Source organism: Zychaea mexicana (genome assembly GCF_025766255.1).
Source record: "Zychaea mexicana strain RSA 1403 chromosome Unknown BDB00scaffold_12, whole genome shotgun sequence".
In the NCBI taxonomy this organism is placed as follows: domain Eukaryota; kingdom Fungi; phylum Mucoromycota; class Mucoromycetes; order Mucorales; family Lichtheimiaceae; genus Zychaea; species Zychaea mexicana.
In genome coordinates, this window is record NW_026516675.1 from 145,114 (window position 1) to 160,102 (window position 14,989).

At 45.2% G+C, this 14,989-nt stretch overlaps 7 protein-coding genes across 7 annotated transcripts; 3 read left to right on the plus strand and 4 right to left on the minus strand.

The window, feature by feature from the left end:
- Positions 1–2,145: 2,145 nt before the first annotated feature.
- On the plus strand, positions 2,146–2,415 carry BDB00DRAFT_736758 (uncharacterized protein; the record flags this gene model as incomplete). Its single annotated transcript, XM_053118400.1, has 1 exon — positions 2,146–2,415. A coding segment is annotated over one exon (270 nt), but the record flags the coding sequence as incomplete, so codon positions are not given.
- Positions 2,416–4,797: 2,382 nt separating this feature from the next.
- Positions 4,798–5,537, plus strand: BDB00DRAFT_757696 (uncharacterized protein; the record flags this gene model as incomplete). The annotated part of the gene is made up of 3 exons (XM_053119004.1): positions 4,798–4,946; positions 5,024–5,105; positions 5,265–5,537. The coding sequence occupies 3 exons, from the start codon at positions 4,798–4,800 to the stop codon at positions 5,535–5,537; spliced, it is 504 nt and encodes a 167-aa protein (XP_052983038.1).
- BDB00DRAFT_72814 (uncharacterized protein) lies at positions 5,419–7,151 on the plus strand. The gene has a single exon (XM_053118274.1). The coding sequence runs from the start codon at positions 5,824–5,826 to the stop codon at positions 6,784–6,786; it is 963 nt and encodes a 320-aa protein (XP_052983039.1). The 5' UTR covers positions 5,419–5,823; the 3' UTR covers positions 6,787–7,151.
- BDB00DRAFT_72626 (uncharacterized protein) lies at positions 7,152–9,026 on the minus strand. The gene has a single exon (XM_053118246.1). The coding sequence runs from the start codon at positions 8,678–8,680 to the stop codon at positions 7,517–7,519; it is 1,164 nt and encodes a 387-aa protein (XP_052983040.1). The 5' UTR covers positions 8,681–9,026; the 3' UTR covers positions 7,152–7,516.
- A 1-nt stretch (position 9,027) lies between these two features.
- Positions 9,028–10,764, minus strand: BDB00DRAFT_72786 (NADP-dependent oxidoreductase domain-containing protein). The gene is made up of 6 exons (XM_053118269.1): positions 10,593–10,764; positions 10,388–10,511; positions 10,116–10,306; positions 9,702–9,931; positions 9,416–9,627; positions 9,028–9,315 (listed from the first exon to the last, which is right to left on the minus strand). Exons 1-6 carry the CDS (start codon positions 10,616–10,618, stop codon positions 9,178–9,180), a joined length of 921 nt encoding a protein of 306 aa, XP_052983041.1. The 5' UTR covers positions 10,619–10,764; the 3' UTR covers positions 9,028–9,177.
- Positions 10,723–11,988, minus strand: BDB00DRAFT_807116 (Endonuclease/exonuclease/phosphatase). The gene has a single exon (XM_053122311.1). The coding sequence runs from the start codon at positions 11,920–11,922 to the stop codon at positions 10,912–10,914; it is 1,011 nt and encodes a 336-aa protein (XP_052983042.1). The 5' UTR covers positions 11,923–11,988; the 3' UTR covers positions 10,723–10,911.
- Positions 11,817–13,841, minus strand: BDB00DRAFT_72776 (WD40-repeat-containing domain protein). Its single transcript, XM_053118268.1, has 3 exons — positions 12,427–13,841; positions 12,112–12,327; positions 11,817–12,015 (listed from the first exon to the last, which is right to left on the minus strand). Exons 1-3 carry the CDS (start codon positions 13,784–13,786, stop codon positions 12,002–12,004), a joined length of 1,590 nt encoding a protein of 529 aa, XP_052983043.1. The 5' UTR covers positions 13,787–13,841; the 3' UTR covers positions 11,817–12,001.
- Between the last annotated feature and the right edge of the window lie 1,148 nt (positions 13,842–14,989).

Consider the following 14,989-nt stretch of genomic DNA (forward strand, 5'->3'; position numbering starts at 1 on the left):
TGAACACTAAGCACGGCCCACTTTGTTATTCAGTGGCTACTCGTACACTATTTCCATTACTTACAACTACTAACTTGGAGATATTTTCGAATAGGAATGAGAGAGGTGAGATGGAAAAGGAGTAGTGGTTGGGACTTTGGCCTAAAAAAATAAATAAAGATGGGCTCAAAAGCCAAAGAGAACTATTTTGATCACAGAAACTTATTTTCGGAATCTCCTCTTTCTTTTTTTTAATGCGAGGCAAATCCCGACGCGCATCATTTCAGCTTTGCCTAGAAAAGAGACTATTCATTTACGTATTTTATCTGAACTGAAGCACGAAGGGTTTGTATTTGAGAAGACCCCCTTTTTTTGGCCTTCTGGTAGGTATAGAACCCAATCCATTTGCTTAAGACCAAGCGTGTTTCGCTGTTGTATGAAACGCTGTACGAACTCCAAGCCAGAATATCTAAAGATGCGTTCGATTGCCGACAATGCTTTCGTAATGTTCTAAAGCCACGGAGTACACTCCATGCATGATTGAGTCCTCACTGCAAAAGAGAGGTGGTGGGAAATTGCACCAAAACTTTCTCAGCCGAGCAAAGCAATACGTCCGGATTGATCAAGCACCTGAACAAGGTCCATAGTATTACATTCGAAGCCCAAACTTGACTAATAAGGCTGTAACAAGCTGCAATACGACTGGGTTGCATGAGTTCTGAAACGTCTGACGGTAAGGTGTCGACACAGAAAATGAGTCTCGATCATAGCGGTTGGAAGCTTGACAGCTCTTTTTGAGAAACTTTTTGTTGACAGTGTGTTGAAATTATAATCATGATGGGCGGTAAATCACGTTCCGGGTTTTTGGGCTCCAAGACCATGTCAGATCGGGTTCCAACTGGCCATTCGACATTTCCCACAGGTCTGTGATGCCCTTAGATGTTCTTGGCCGCACGCGCGCTACACTGACGAAGGCAGCGAATTTATAACCTTTAGCCGATAGGTCTGAGGTAAACTTTTGAAGCTTCATCGTGCTTGGGATAGAGATTAGTCATTTTTCAGTTTTTCTTACTTGTGATGTAAGGATGTTCATTACGCTGCGGTCAGTAACGATTTGCCCTTCGACATCAGGTCGGATCCAAGGACGCAAATAAAGTGGAAGGGCGGAGCTGGACATGGTAGAAACCAAAAGCTTACCAACAAACGCGGCTTTTCAATCGAAACGGTCCTTGTACCACACGCGTAACTTTTGCGTTATGTACATTGTACCCCTCCCACACTCCGTGAGATGCCTGATTGGGTTTGCTTGCCATGAGGGATGGTGGCACAAAGGTTTCTCGTTTTTCATCAGCAAAAACCGACTTCATTATTACCATCTCCAAGTATGGTAGCCAGTGAGTGGTACCAGCCGCCCTAGCCAGCCAGCCAGCCAAAGAGAGAGAGAGAGAGAGAGTACGAGAGGTACCACCCACTCTCTTTCTCTCCCTTTGTACTCTTTCTTCTACTTCCTTTCTCTTCACTGTTTTTTTTTCTTTTCTTCTTCTTCTTCTTTAATCCTATATTTTGTCCAGCCCATATGGCTGTACATTTCATACTCGATCGATCTTTGATAAATCACAGCGACACCTAACAACAACAACTCGACCACACGCTCTTTTACTCTATTTCGCCATCCAATTTAACGCGATCCCGACCATTCCACTCGTTTTTATTTTTTTGAATTACCTCTTGACTCGAAATCATGATCACCAACAAACGTCAAAATACCGCTGGTACTACAAAAAAAGAAACACGAACAAAAAAGCGAAAAGAAGAGAGGGAGAAAAGAAAAAGTATTAAAACGAGTGTATTATCCAGAATACGAATGTGCCAACATGGGCAACCAGTATCCCGTATGTGCACCGACACATGGCGAAACGTGGTATCAAGGATCAGAGTACAAACTTATTTGGAATTACAAGTAAGCCGATGATGATGGGTCGATGGGTTGATGCAAATATGCAGGGTTTTTGCTAAACCTTTAAAAAAAATCACTGGTTTTCTTTGTATGGCAGTTATCCTTACTATATCATCAACAATGTACGAGCAGCCTTTTATCATAGAGTGTGTGACCACAAAGAAAAAAAAAACTAACGGAAATGGCGTTCTATATAATATATAAAGCCCGTAGAAGACAACCAGCTCGACTTTTACTTGTATTATCAGAAAAATTACGCCTACCAGCACATTAGAGCCTGGAACAATCTCTCCCTCCTGACCGGCTCTCTTTCAGTCACTGTCAACAACTCGTGGTTCCCGACAGCAGCCCCAGAGGGTCAAAACCAAACATGGACCATGTTTGGCTGGTTCATACCGTCTGGCAACAACGCGACTCAAATGCTTGTTGAAACGCAAAGCACATATCCACGTCCATTCAATTGGACGGTTGTCCGTAAGTTCTTTTTTTCAAAGTTAAAATTTACGAGTACGCCACACATATTGAATGTATTACCACTCTCTCAAATGTAGAGGCCTACGATCCTAATTATACCAACGAAAACCCTGACGGCAGCAGCAGCACCAACAACAACAACAACAACAGCGATGCAAACGACGCTAGCAGTTCGAGCGATGGTGACGGAGGCCTTCCAGACTGGGCCATTGCCGTGATTGTGATTGCCTGTGTTGCATTCATAGCAGCACTGGGTGCGCTTGCAGCTGTCATGTTGATGCGACGACGTCAAAAGCAACAACGACAACAACAACCCATGACCATGACTGAAGCAGCAGCGATTGCCGCAGCACGACACAACAAACAACAACAACAACAACCACCAGGAGGAGGAGGAACGACCAAATCCGATGGCATGTCGATTTATTCCAACACACCCATGGTCGCTGCCGTCGGCAGTCAATCACGGGACTCGGCTACCACGGACGCTTCGACATCCACAGCACAACACCGTGGTTCGCCACCGGCAGACACCTTTCGCAACCTCATGTACACCGAATGGAAAAATCGCGGCATGCCGACGCATCAGCCAGCCAGTAGCAGCAGCAATAATAATGATGGCGAAGAGCAACATGACGAGGAAGAAGAGTTACGACGACGGCGGTTGGGCGAAGCGCTGCTTCAACGCGAACTGGAAGAAGAGGGTGCAGCTGTCAAACATACCGATCGACGTCCAATGACCGTGGCACCGCCAGAAGCTTTGGAAAGTAAAGCGGTTGTTTTGGAGCGTCAGGACGGCAATCATCCATCACCGCCACAGTAAAAAACTTACTGTCCCTTCCGTTTTTTCTCTCCTCCCTCCAGCAATGGCCCTAAACTATTACTCTTTTTACATTAACATCTCCCCTTCACACACAACACACACCCATCGTCATTCCTGAACAGACACCTCACACGCGCGTCTAGTAAACCGAACAACAACCTGTCTCTCTTTTTTCTTTTTATTTGTAATAACAATCCCGCGTTCTCTCTCTTCTCTCATATTAATATGTATATCACTCTAAATTAAACGCAGCACATACACACTACATAAGAAAAGACACATGAACCGTTGCTGTTTTCATACAACCGCTCATACACATGTGATTACTGGCAAGAGCTCGCTGTGGCTACATGAGTTGCTGCACTTTGTGCGTTCTATTATTGGGGGTTGATAAACAATGCATGAATTAGGTTGTCGTCTTGAAAGGGCTATTGGATAAATTGAATGATACATATAGTCTGTATTGATTTCCAAGAGAGGTCGTTGCCCGTAGTACTCCCAAAGTCTGGATCGCTTACCGTAACTGTGTGTAATGAATATCTTTAAAGTGCGTGAATGAATGAATGAATGAATAGGTTGCTGTACAAAAAGACCCCAGTAAAGAAGGATGCAACTCTGTAACTCTCGCCCCTCTCCGTCTTGAGGCCTTCCCCTTGTAATCAAAATGAATGGTATCTTCACCACAGCCAACTTTATGATGCTATTTGTGTCTCGTCTCACGACACGCTGTTACATTGTTCTTCAAGCAATGTATGCTTGAGCAATAGAAGGAGTCCTCTCGATTCATTACTTCGTACAATTGCTTCATTATATATATATACATATATATATTCATTGCCCAGAGTAACACATTGGTTGCACACTATCAAAAAAAAAACCTTGCATGTTACAATTTGTAAACTAGCTAATAGACTGATAGGTAGCAACATCTATCACAGCTGCTCAACACAAAGGAGCAACTCTATCCCCTCCCCCTTTAGACCCAATATATCACTAGAGGTAGTAAATCAGTCGCCATGCATGTGTGTGTGTGTGTGAACCTCTCTCTCTCTCTCTCACAACTTTTTTTTTTCTACGTGTCTAATGCATGCTCACACCCCGTCCAAGGGGGTCTTCATCCCCGCCGAATATTTTTGTGTTTCCGGGATGTAATAATCCGAGAGAGGGAAACTTGCTCTCTCTTTTTTTTTTTTTTTTTCCTTTTACCGTCAAAAAAACTCGCCTGGGCAGCTATGAATTCCTTTTCTAACTTGCAAATCCCAGATTTATGGGAAGTCAAGGTAAATTAAAAAAAACCAAAACTGTTTCCGAGGGGATGTTAGAGGAGGGATGAGAAAGAGGAAGAGAGAGGAAGGGTATGTGCGCGTAGGATGAGGGGTCCCTGCTTTGTTGCTATGGAGTGTAAGAACCTAACCAACCAATGTGTGTGTGTGTGTGTGTGTGTGTCCACAACACCTTCTATTGTTACTATGCTTAGGACGTTATAAACAAAGTGTAAGCGATTCCCCTTTCTCTTCCATTGCCAAGCGGTCGTTTTCTTTTAGGGGAAAAAAGTGGAGAACTGATGAACGACATTTGTGTTTTGTTAAACAGGAAAAATGTGGTGCTTAACTACACAGAGATGGAAGCCAAAGTGCATGAGGCTACTAATAACGAAGCATGGGGTGCATCGAGCACACTGATGCAAGAAATTGCTCAAGGCACTTACAACTAGTAAGTCAACAGGACTACTATAGATGGAAGAAGCGTGAGAGAGAAAGAGAGAATCGAATAAACTGTTTGTTTTATAGCCAATATTTCAATGAAATCATGCCAGCGCTCTACAAGCGGTTTACTGAAAAGGAAGCACGACAATGGCGCCAAATTTACAAGGTTTGTTGTTGTTCCCTCAACTCGACTTTGCAACAATCCACACACACACACACATGTGTATATATGCACAGCCTTTCCTCCGCTCTCTCTCTCTCTCTCTTTATTTCTCCCCGAAAATTCTGTCGGCTTTTTCTTTTTTAACGTACCTCTTTCATACAGGCATTGGTGCTTCTTGAGTATCTCGTCAAGAACGGTTCGGAACGTGTTATTGATGATGCGCGTGCCCATCTTTCGATGATCAAGATCATGCGAAACTTTCATTATATTGATGAAAAAGGCAAGGACCAGGGCATCAACAGTAAGTATATATATATATGCAAAGCGGGCTCTTTTTCATTTCTTACGTCAATTACTATGGGTCAACGGATGGTGTGGGTAGTAGTTAGTAGTGGTTGGACGACACTATCAGAAATAGCGTATGCATCTATTTAACCCTCATATATAGTTCGAAACCGAGCCAAAGAGATTGGCGAATTACTCAATGATACCGACAAAATCCGTACGGAACGGAAAAAGGCACGCGTCAACCGTAACAAGTACCAAGGCGTTGGCTCAGAGACCGTGATGATGGGTGGTGGTGGTGGCGGCGGCGGTAGCATGGGTGGCGGTTCGCGTTTCGGTGGATTCGGTAGTGATAGCGTTGTTGGCAGTGGCAGCTTTGGATTCAGCAGCACCAGTGGCATTGGTGGTATCAGTGCCAGTGCCAGCAGTGGATATTATGATGAGGATGAACGATCCAGCAACCGATACGAGAGTAGCAAGTATGATGACTTTGATGACCTTCCATCCGGTAGTGGAGCGAGCAGCACAAGTCGTTCGTCGCCTTCGGCAGCAGCTGCTAAGGCTACATCGTCGGCAGCGGCTAAAAAGGAAGTCAATTTGTTTGATTTTGATGATGAGCCCAAGGCTTCTTCTTCTTCTTCGGGTGCAGGAGCAAAGGAAGATGATTGGGGAGATTTTGCTTCGGGAAGTGCTGCAGCCACCACAAGTGCAAATGGTAAACGAGAATCTATATGGGGGAAATTTGGGATTAAGAAAGAAGAAGAAGCTAATACACACGCTTTTATTCCTAGATGACTTTGACGACTTTCAGTCAGCACCACCAGCAACAACAACAACAACAACAACGACGACGACATCGACCCATAAGCCAAAGACTACCAATGACTTATTTGATCTCTTAGGCAACGATGTATTCGGCTCGCCAGCATCGACGCCATCAGCAACAGCCCCTCCTCCTCCTCTTGCTGTTGCTGCTGCTGTGCCTTCGCCCACGTCCATGTCGCGTCCACTTTCACCTTCCAGCAACAACAACAACAGCCGACCTGCATCGATGCAAAGCTTTGCCCCTGTCACCCCCATTTCTACTACGACGACCACTACAAACAACAACAACAACAATACATCAGGAACGTCAACACCCACGGGTACGGCTAACACGTCGTCGCAATTGCCTAGCGGTATGTGGTCACAAGCATCAGCATTTGTGTCGTTGGATTCGCTCGGCAAGGCCAGCGGACCCGCCAAGCCTTCGGTCGGTCCTTCGATGAACTCTATGAAGACGTCGAGTGCCAATGCTGGCTGGCAAGCATGGGCATCCTCGAACCAGCCTGCTACACCTACGTCTGGCGCCCACAAGCAACAGCAACAACAGTCGCCTTTTGATGATCTCTTGGGCTAAATTATATATATAATCTCTTTTTCTTTATTAATCCTTCTAGAACAACCCTCTTTTTTTTTATCCCTTCACCCCCACTGTCTGCCACACACACACACACAACAACAACAGCAACAACAAAATTCCCTTTCTCTTTCTAACGTTTTCTACTTTCTTCCAAAAATGCTCAAAAGACACATTAAAAAGAAAAAGAAATCTTTGTATATCCCTTAAAAAACAACCCTTTATCTACACACACAAAATTCAGAGAAAGTTGTTAATTCGCAAGGTTTCCTTTTTTTTTTTTATAATCAAGCTTAGGAAAGAAAAGAGTGCGATACAATGGGGTTGGTAATAAGAAAAAAGGTATGCAATAACAGGAGTGCGCTGTTGATCAACTTTGGTTGGTTAGAAAGAGAGACGAGAGATATGCATGTATGATAATGTTGTCGTTGTTGCTATATAAGTGGTTGGATGACGGATCGTTGGCGTGTAGATTATAGGGGCGAGGAGGAGGAGGAGGAGAGGTTGGGGATTGGGGGTCAAGGAAAGTAATACCGAGGAGGTCGAGTAACGGAGAAAGGAAGAAAACACACGTACACGTACAGAAACGAGAAATAAGGAGGAGGGGAATGGTGTGGAGATAAAGAGAACAAGGCGATGATGATGATGATGGTGCATTGGTTGACGAGAAATGAAGGGTAAAGAATAGGGGTGGGGGGGGGGATATCGTCATCGTCATCATTCAATTGATTCATGCTATGATAGCATTGCTATCACTACCACCACCACCACCGTCATCATCTTCATCATTCTTATTACTATTATTATCCACCTTTGCCTTGTTCATGCCATCACTTTTAGCAATAGTAGTAGTAGTAGTACTGCTGCTACTGATACTACTGCTACTACTGCTGCTACAACAACCACCCTCATCATCATTGTGGTTACTCAATTGGATCATGTCATGATGTTGACACCAATCCAAAAAGTCTACATACGAATGGACATGACCCTGAGCCACCAGACGCTGAAACGCTTTCAATTCTGGACGGAACCGACGCTTCTGGTTCGAGAACCAGTAGGTGATCTTGCGCGATTTGAGTCCTGTCTGCTTTTCAATGCGGCGCCGTTCCGGTTTGCTGAGCTTCCGGCCGTTGCCGTACACCTCAAAGAACATGGTCTTTAGATAATGCGTCGTCTTTTCGTCGTACGATGTCTCTGTCCGCCTTCGCGTCGCTCGTTTCTTACTGGTGTTGTTGCTGCTGGTGGTGGTAAACACAGAGCAGGATGAGGTGGATGTGGTCGAGGACGAACATGGACTTGTTGTCGTTGCCATAACAGGTGATGAGGATGACATCTTTTTTCGAAAAGGTTGACAATGGTGTCTGTGTCTGTTGTTGCGATCTTCTTGGTCACTGATACTCAGATGATCCATGTCTTCATCGTCGTCGTCATCTTCTTCGTCTTCATCATCCGTCATCATTAGTTCGTCTTGTTCTTGCTGCTGCTGCTGCTGCTGCTGATACTGTGGGACTTGCTGCTCCTCTTCCTGTACTACTTTACGTTGTTGTCGTTGTACTACTTGACTGGACGAAGGCGTGGTGGTGGTGGTGGTGGTGGTATCATTATCCGTAGTGATAGTAGTAGTAGTATTACTCAGTGGTGGTGACAAAGATGGTTGTTGTTGTTGTGAAGGTGGGGTAGTAGTAGTAGGAGGAGGAGGAGGAGGAGGAGGCGACAAGGACGGAGAGGGCGAAAGTGGTCGTAGTGGTGGTTTATTGCTTGTGGCAACAACGGGTCGTCGTGCGACGGGCTTTACAACAGGAGGCATATTGCAACGACAAAACTCCTTATCGCGAACGTTAGAAATGACGCCTCTTAAATGAACTCTGGCTAAAGAAGCAGATGTGTCCATCAAGTCAAAAAAGAAAAAGAGGAGAGAGAGGGAAAAAGAGAGATGGGGTTTTTATAAATGTTGAAAGAGAGCCCAAAAAGTTAGAAAAAAAAAGAAAAGCGTTTTCGTAAAAAAAAAGGGGGGGGGGGCAGATGAGAAGAAGAAAAGCTTATGTTGGCATATACAAGTTGTGTGAGAAAAAGAAAGGGAGAAGAGCACCCGTCTTCGGGGAGAGACCCAACCCCACTGACGACATTCTATAATAAGGATTTTCCTTTTTTTTTTTCTTTTGCCCATTGACAACATGGTCGTCCATTGCCCCAAGTCGTGTGTGAATCCAGTTCTTCGACTCCTTTTTTCTTTACTGCTGCTGCCCATGCCGAATAAAAATAAAACAAGGTTACTATTTATATTGGCAACAGTTGATATAGCTAGCTTTATTATGACAATGGTTTTAAACGAAAAGGTGGGGGAAGGATGATGACTCGATACAAAGGTGTGTGTGGTTTGGTTAAATTTTACTCAAAGTCTTCATCAAAGACGCGCACGCCCCAGTCTGGCTTGATGAAGCGCTTGCCGTGAGTCTTGTGAAGCTCATTGATCTGCTCAATTTCTTGTGCCGACAGTTCAACCAGGTCGGTGTTGGCCTTGACTCGCTAGATTAAAGTTATATATGCAGCCGAGGGTTATTATTTTAGTCTTTCTTTTTGAGACACCCCCTTTCCCCACTAATCCCAAACCCTAACCCTAACGTACCTCAGGGTTGACACTCTTGGGAAGAATGCTGGAGCGAGCCCAGCCCCACGACAAGATGACTTGTGCTGGCGACTTGTTGTGTGCAGTTGCAATTTTGTTAATCGTCTCATCGCTCAACAGTGTCGAGTTGGTTGAGCCCAAGGGTGAGTAAGCAGTGCAGTGGATGCCCTTGGAAGCACAGTAATCCAACAACTTTTGTTGTGGGTTATAGGCTATATTTACCAAACTTTTCACTTTAGATTCTCTGGGATTTGGGGGGGGGTTTCCCTGAAATAATTTTACTTACGGTGAAGTTCGATTTGGTTGACGGCAGGAACAACCTTGGCTGTCTTGAGCAAGTCTTCCAAGATGGGGATGGAATAGTTGGACACGCCAACAGCTTTGACCTTGCCAGTGTCCAAGAGCTTTTCGGCAGCAGCCCAGGTGATGGATGGTGTCACAGTGGTGTCGATATCACGCGTACCATCGGGCTTACGAGGAATGGCAACGCCTTGCTCAGGGTTCAATGCACAGGGCCTTTACATTTTTTTTTAAAATGTAAAATTGGGTTAGATGAGGTGTACATTACAAAGATAAAGTTTTCCCAGTAAACGTATATCCACACACACACACACACACACACACACACACACACACACACACACACCAAAAGCACCCAAAATACTCTATTGTACTACACGCGTCTTTTTCCTCTTCTTACCAGTGCAACAAGAACAAGTCAATGTACTCAATATCGAGACGATCGAACGAGATCTGGAAACCTTCAGCGACCTTCTCGGGACGGAAGAAGGTGGGCCAGAGCTTAGTGGTTACGAAAACATCCTTGCGCTCCAAGTTGTTTTCGGCCAAAGCATCACGGATGGCCTTGCCTACTTCGGCTTCGTTGCCATACTAATGTATCGACACGTAAACACACATGTCAGAAACAAAACCCAAGAAGTATAAACAGTTGGGATGGGGAGGGTACTTTACACCAAACGCGGTATCGATATGACGATAGCCAGCAGCAATAGCGGTCTTGACAGCCTTGTAGACTTCTTCGCCAGGAGCTTGCCAGGTACCGAGACCGATTGCGGGAATCGAAGCACCCGTGTTGCTATTACATACGTAGCGACAGAGGGAGCATAAGTTGGCCTGCCAAGGTATACAACACACTCACATAAAAGCCAACACTTACAGCTTATAGACTTTGTTCAAGGCCATGTTTTTGGGATATAGGTTTCAAGAGAACGATAGAAAGAAAAGATGTGTTAGAAAGAGAAAAGAAAAGGGAAAAGATCTCTCACGGAACTCGCGTTATATCCATCTTTTTTTTTTTTTTTTTCGGCGCCACGGAAATTTTCAGGACTTTGCCGTAAATTTTATATTCTCCTTTTCTTTAACTCTAATCTTTCTCATACAAGACACATACAGAAAACCCACACTATAAATTAAATACAGCGCAGAATTTTTTCCAAATCACTGTCTCTAACAAGTAGCTACTACCGTCGTTGGTTTTACCCGGAGTGCTCATCGATGACACGTTGCACATTCCATCCTTTCATCTTTAGCTGACGTCGTGCCTCCTCCAGACTAGTACTGCTGCTGCTGTTGCTTATATCAGCAACATAGCGGGCTTTGCATTCTTGTACGATCAACGCCAGCTTGCTATCCCACGCTTGAGCAACCACCTTGGCCGTCTTTTCACAGTCCCCACGACGCACGGTCTTGACAGCCACCTCGAAACCAGCACTGATCGGCCGATGGTCCGAGGCTTTTACCTCATGACGACGATAATATTCACAAGATGTTGTGCTGCTGCGGTACAAGATCCTGTCACACCACGCAGGCACACGCTGCTTGTCCGAAGTGTCATACTGGTCCGTGCCTGGATCATACTTGTACGTGGGATCAAATCGGATTGGTGCTGCTTCACGAAACAGGGCCAGTTTCAACAATGGATTCTGCTGTCGCTGTTTGTAAAGCTGATCATGCAGCTGGAGTTCACGGTACGCCATACTGCGGCGATTGTCTTCCTTGAGCCAGTCCAACACATCCTGACGCGTCCATGTGTCGAGTCGGTAGTTCAAATCGCCGCTGACAAAACAATGCTCATGATCCAGGATAATGACATCATCGTCATAATGGCTCTTGTTGTTGTAGACGAATTTGGCCGTTTTGAAGATTCCGTCTGCGTCTGCGTTGCGTTGCTCGATCCGGGATTGGCCTGCTGCTAAATGACAGTTGACAAAACATAGACTCGAGTCGTCGAGCGAGAGTCGGATCGCTGTGGCCCCCTTGTTGCCGTGCCAGCATTTGTTCATCACCTTAAGTCCGGTTTTCACAACGGTCGAGTGGCAGTCTTTGGCGCGCATCTGTTGCTCGTGTTTGATGAATACAAGGCTAAATAGGCCCACCAGATGCTCGGTCTTGAGAAGCATGTATTTGTCTTGTAGCACCCCTGTGATATAGTTGCGCCAGGCACTGTATTGAGGGGTAGCGGCTGCAAGTGTTTCGGCATCCATCATACCGCCGTAGTTGTTGCTGTTGTTATTATTGTTATTGCTGCTGCTGCTGCTGCTGCTGTTGCTGCTAGTGCTGGTCGAGTCAAGCTTGTTTTGCTTTTTCCGTGGTATAAACAGCGATCCTGGAGCAGTCATTTTTTAACAGTCAGGATCAACACACATTTCCTTTACCCGCGAAATACTACAACTTACGTGCTGTCTGTCGCTTGGATTCAAGATCAACAATTTCTTGTAGACCCACAACAATGATATCAGCGTCACGCATGCTCGATAGCCATTCATCGAGCAGAGCTTTATCTTGACCCGTGATGGACTCGGGACTGAGCGCATCGATATTCCATGATGAAATCTGTATTCGTGTCGGGCGATAATCACAATACGTTTCCTCAAGTTGTTTCATGTGTTGATCTAGATACCCAAAACACGTACTGAAAATAAGGATACAAAAAAAAAAAAAAAAAAAAAAGTCGAGCCTTTTTGCTTTCTTTTCTCTCAAAGCATACGTACCTCTTTGATATTCCGCCAATAATCCATCCCATACAGTAACATTGCCTTGTTGATCCGCACTGACGACCTGCATCAGTGGCTTTTTGTCATCACAAAGCAAGCCGAGTTCATCCACGGTAAACATGGTGATGGGCCCATGATGTGCTTCCCACATTTTCACGAGAGACCATTGTTCATCCGACGAAATATCGTAAATGTAAATCATGCCAGTACGATATCCGGTCCATAAGAATCGATCAAGAGACAATGCCATGGCCGTAATACCATACGTGGGAACAGCGACTTGCAATGTCTGCTCCCATGTGTCGTTGTTGGCGTCCCATACACTGATCCGACCATTGACGTGAGCACATGCCAGTTTACCTTGGGGTAATGCCACCAACTGCGTTATCTGGCCCAAATCGCTGGGAATACGTACAACGTGGTAAGGTAGCTGTACTTGAATTTGCGGCATGGCGGATGAATAGAATGGAACAAAGCGATATGCATCGATGGTATCGCCTGTAGTCATGGCCAGCACATGATGCTGTCCCTGTCCTTGGGTGGCGCGCAAGACAACAGCCGATATGGCTTTGGGCGTCACACGATGATGATACCCATCATACATGATCGTTTCTGGCATACTGTCGTCATAGTCATGCATCGGATACCGCAAAAGCTGCCCACCCTCATCAATCGTCCACAACTCAGTATTTGCTACTCTTAGGATATGTTTGACGGCATATTCGTGATGTTGCAGCTCAGCCAAGATCTTGGCCTTTTGCGTATCCATCACAACGGTACATCCATCGTCGAGACCTGCAAACAAGTAGTTGCCCGTACATGTGTATGCAAGTGAGCTCACACGGTCGTTTCCGGTGCTGTCTGTGCTCGGCGTTAATGTAATCGATGCATTTTTGTTGTTGCGGTGATCGTCCCATGCTTTAATGGTATAAGACGCCGTGGCAAGTCTGCCTTGACAGGCTGCGATCGCCCGTAGGGTTCGTCGATGGTGTGTCGGGTATGTTTTGATGTGAGGTGGTAAACGGTCAAAGTGTTGCATGTCGGGGTATTGGCAAGTGTTGGTGGGAGTAGCAGCTGTGGTATGGCCGTTGTTGTGTAGACGTGACGATAACATGCTGCTGATGGCGGATGCGGTGCCTTTGGATACGCTACGGACTGGCATGGATGGTAGTGGTGGCATAGCAAGTTCTTCTTCTTTGAAGCCAGGAACAATATTAATTGTGCGTGCTCGAGGTCGTTGTGGCAATGGTGGCGGTGTTGTAGGTCGCTGTGATACTATGTTGGGCGTCGTCGTCGTCGTCGTCGTCGTTGGAAGCCGAGGGACCGTAGTAACACCTGGGTTTCTCACAATTTTCATGCAGCAAAGCTTATCAGTATTCTTCCACCAACTCTAATAAAATTTTCATTCAGAAGCACGTACCATTTGTTTCATGCTGTTTATCTGAACCCACTGCTGTTGTTGTTGGCAGCGGTTCCTCTGGCGGGGTTATTAACTGTGGGTATTGTTGATGCTGTTTGAGCAACAGTTCATGGCTACTAGCACTACCATGGGAATGCGAATGCAAGGACCGATTGTCAGGCAGACTAATGCGATTGGTTTTATTGTTGGAAATTTTTGCTGCGGCCATGGTCACCTAGCGTAGTCAAATGGTGGGTGGGGGGGGGGTGTATACAATTAAACAAAAAAAAGAAAGAAAGGGCTGTTTTGAATGGCGTTGAGTGTACGTATAAAACGTATAAAGGAAAAAAGAAGCTTCGCTTTGTGTAATACTCTTCCCCTCACCGGCAAGCTCCTGAGCAACCTCCATGACCACCATCGCCCGGTAAAATGGGAATGGACCAGCAGAGAGTGTCGGTTGGACCGGGCCGGTTCCTGTTTTTGCGTGGCACGTGGCACAAACCAAAATGAAGGATTTCCCCGTTTGCATATATAACTATTTATTGTTACTCTGTTTCAAATATACGTTCAAAGGCTTCTTATAGCTTTGATTATGCAGAGTCCAAACACAGAACAATAGTCGAGTATATCCTGCTGGTTTCCTGCCAACCAGAGAAATAACCTTCAAGGAAGAGCCAGCTCGGAACAATCCTCTTGGTGAGTCTCAGATGATGCTCTGCTATGACATTTTCTAGCATTTCGCTCTTTATGCATCTTGTGCATATGTACTAGAAGAAGAACCACAGTACTGCACTGTGTTAGCAGCAGCACCACCATCAAAGCCTTTTTTCCTTTTCATCTTGTATTACATTCTTCTTGCGAAGTTTTATCATTTACATCCATGCCAAAGTGTCAGATCACATCGTCGATATGGCGAGCTGTGTTCGTTTACCCAGCTCTAGGATTGTGAGGTGGCCAAGGAAATGGCATCAACAAGCGTAGATTCCCGATACGAGCGATATTCAAATGCACCTAAGGATGACAATGTTTTTATCGAGTGAATAAATAACGCCTTGATGTTTTGAAAACTCGTAGCCTAGTGGCTTTTATTCTAAATGTCATTCCTTTTCTGACCCTCCCCATTTTTAAATATAAAAGAAGATACAATTTTTATTATTCTAT

Coding starts and splice junctions, on each gene's coding strand:
- BDB00DRAFT_807116 (XM_053122311.1), bottom strand. CDS start 11,922: ATGATGGATGCCGAAACACTTGCAGCCGCTACCCCTCAATACAGTGCC.
- BDB00DRAFT_72786 (XM_053118269.1), bottom strand. CDS start 10,618: ATGGCCTTGAACAAAGTCTATAAGCT. Junction 10,307..10,387: donor ATATCGATACCGCGTTTGGT/GTAAAGTACCCT, acceptor TCGATACATTAG/TATGGCAACGAAGCCGAAGT. Junction 9,628..9,701: donor CAACCAAATCGAACTTCACC/GTAAGTAAAATT, acceptor TGGTAAATATAG/CCTATAACCCACAACAAAAG.
- BDB00DRAFT_72776 (XM_053118268.1), bottom strand. CDS start 13,786: ATGAAAATTGTGAGAAACCCAGGTGTTACTACGGTCCCTCGGCTTCCA. Junction 12,328..12,426: donor ATTGGCGGAATATCAAAGAG/GTACGTATGCTT, acceptor TTGGGTATCTAG/ATCAACACATGAAACAACTT.
- BDB00DRAFT_72814 (XM_053118274.1), top strand. CDS start 5,824: ATGATGAGGATGAACGATCCAGCAACCGATACGAGAGTAGCAAGTATG.
- BDB00DRAFT_72626 (XM_053118246.1), bottom strand. CDS start 8,680: ATGGACACATCTGCTTCTTTAGCCAGAGTTCATTTAAGAGGCGTCATT.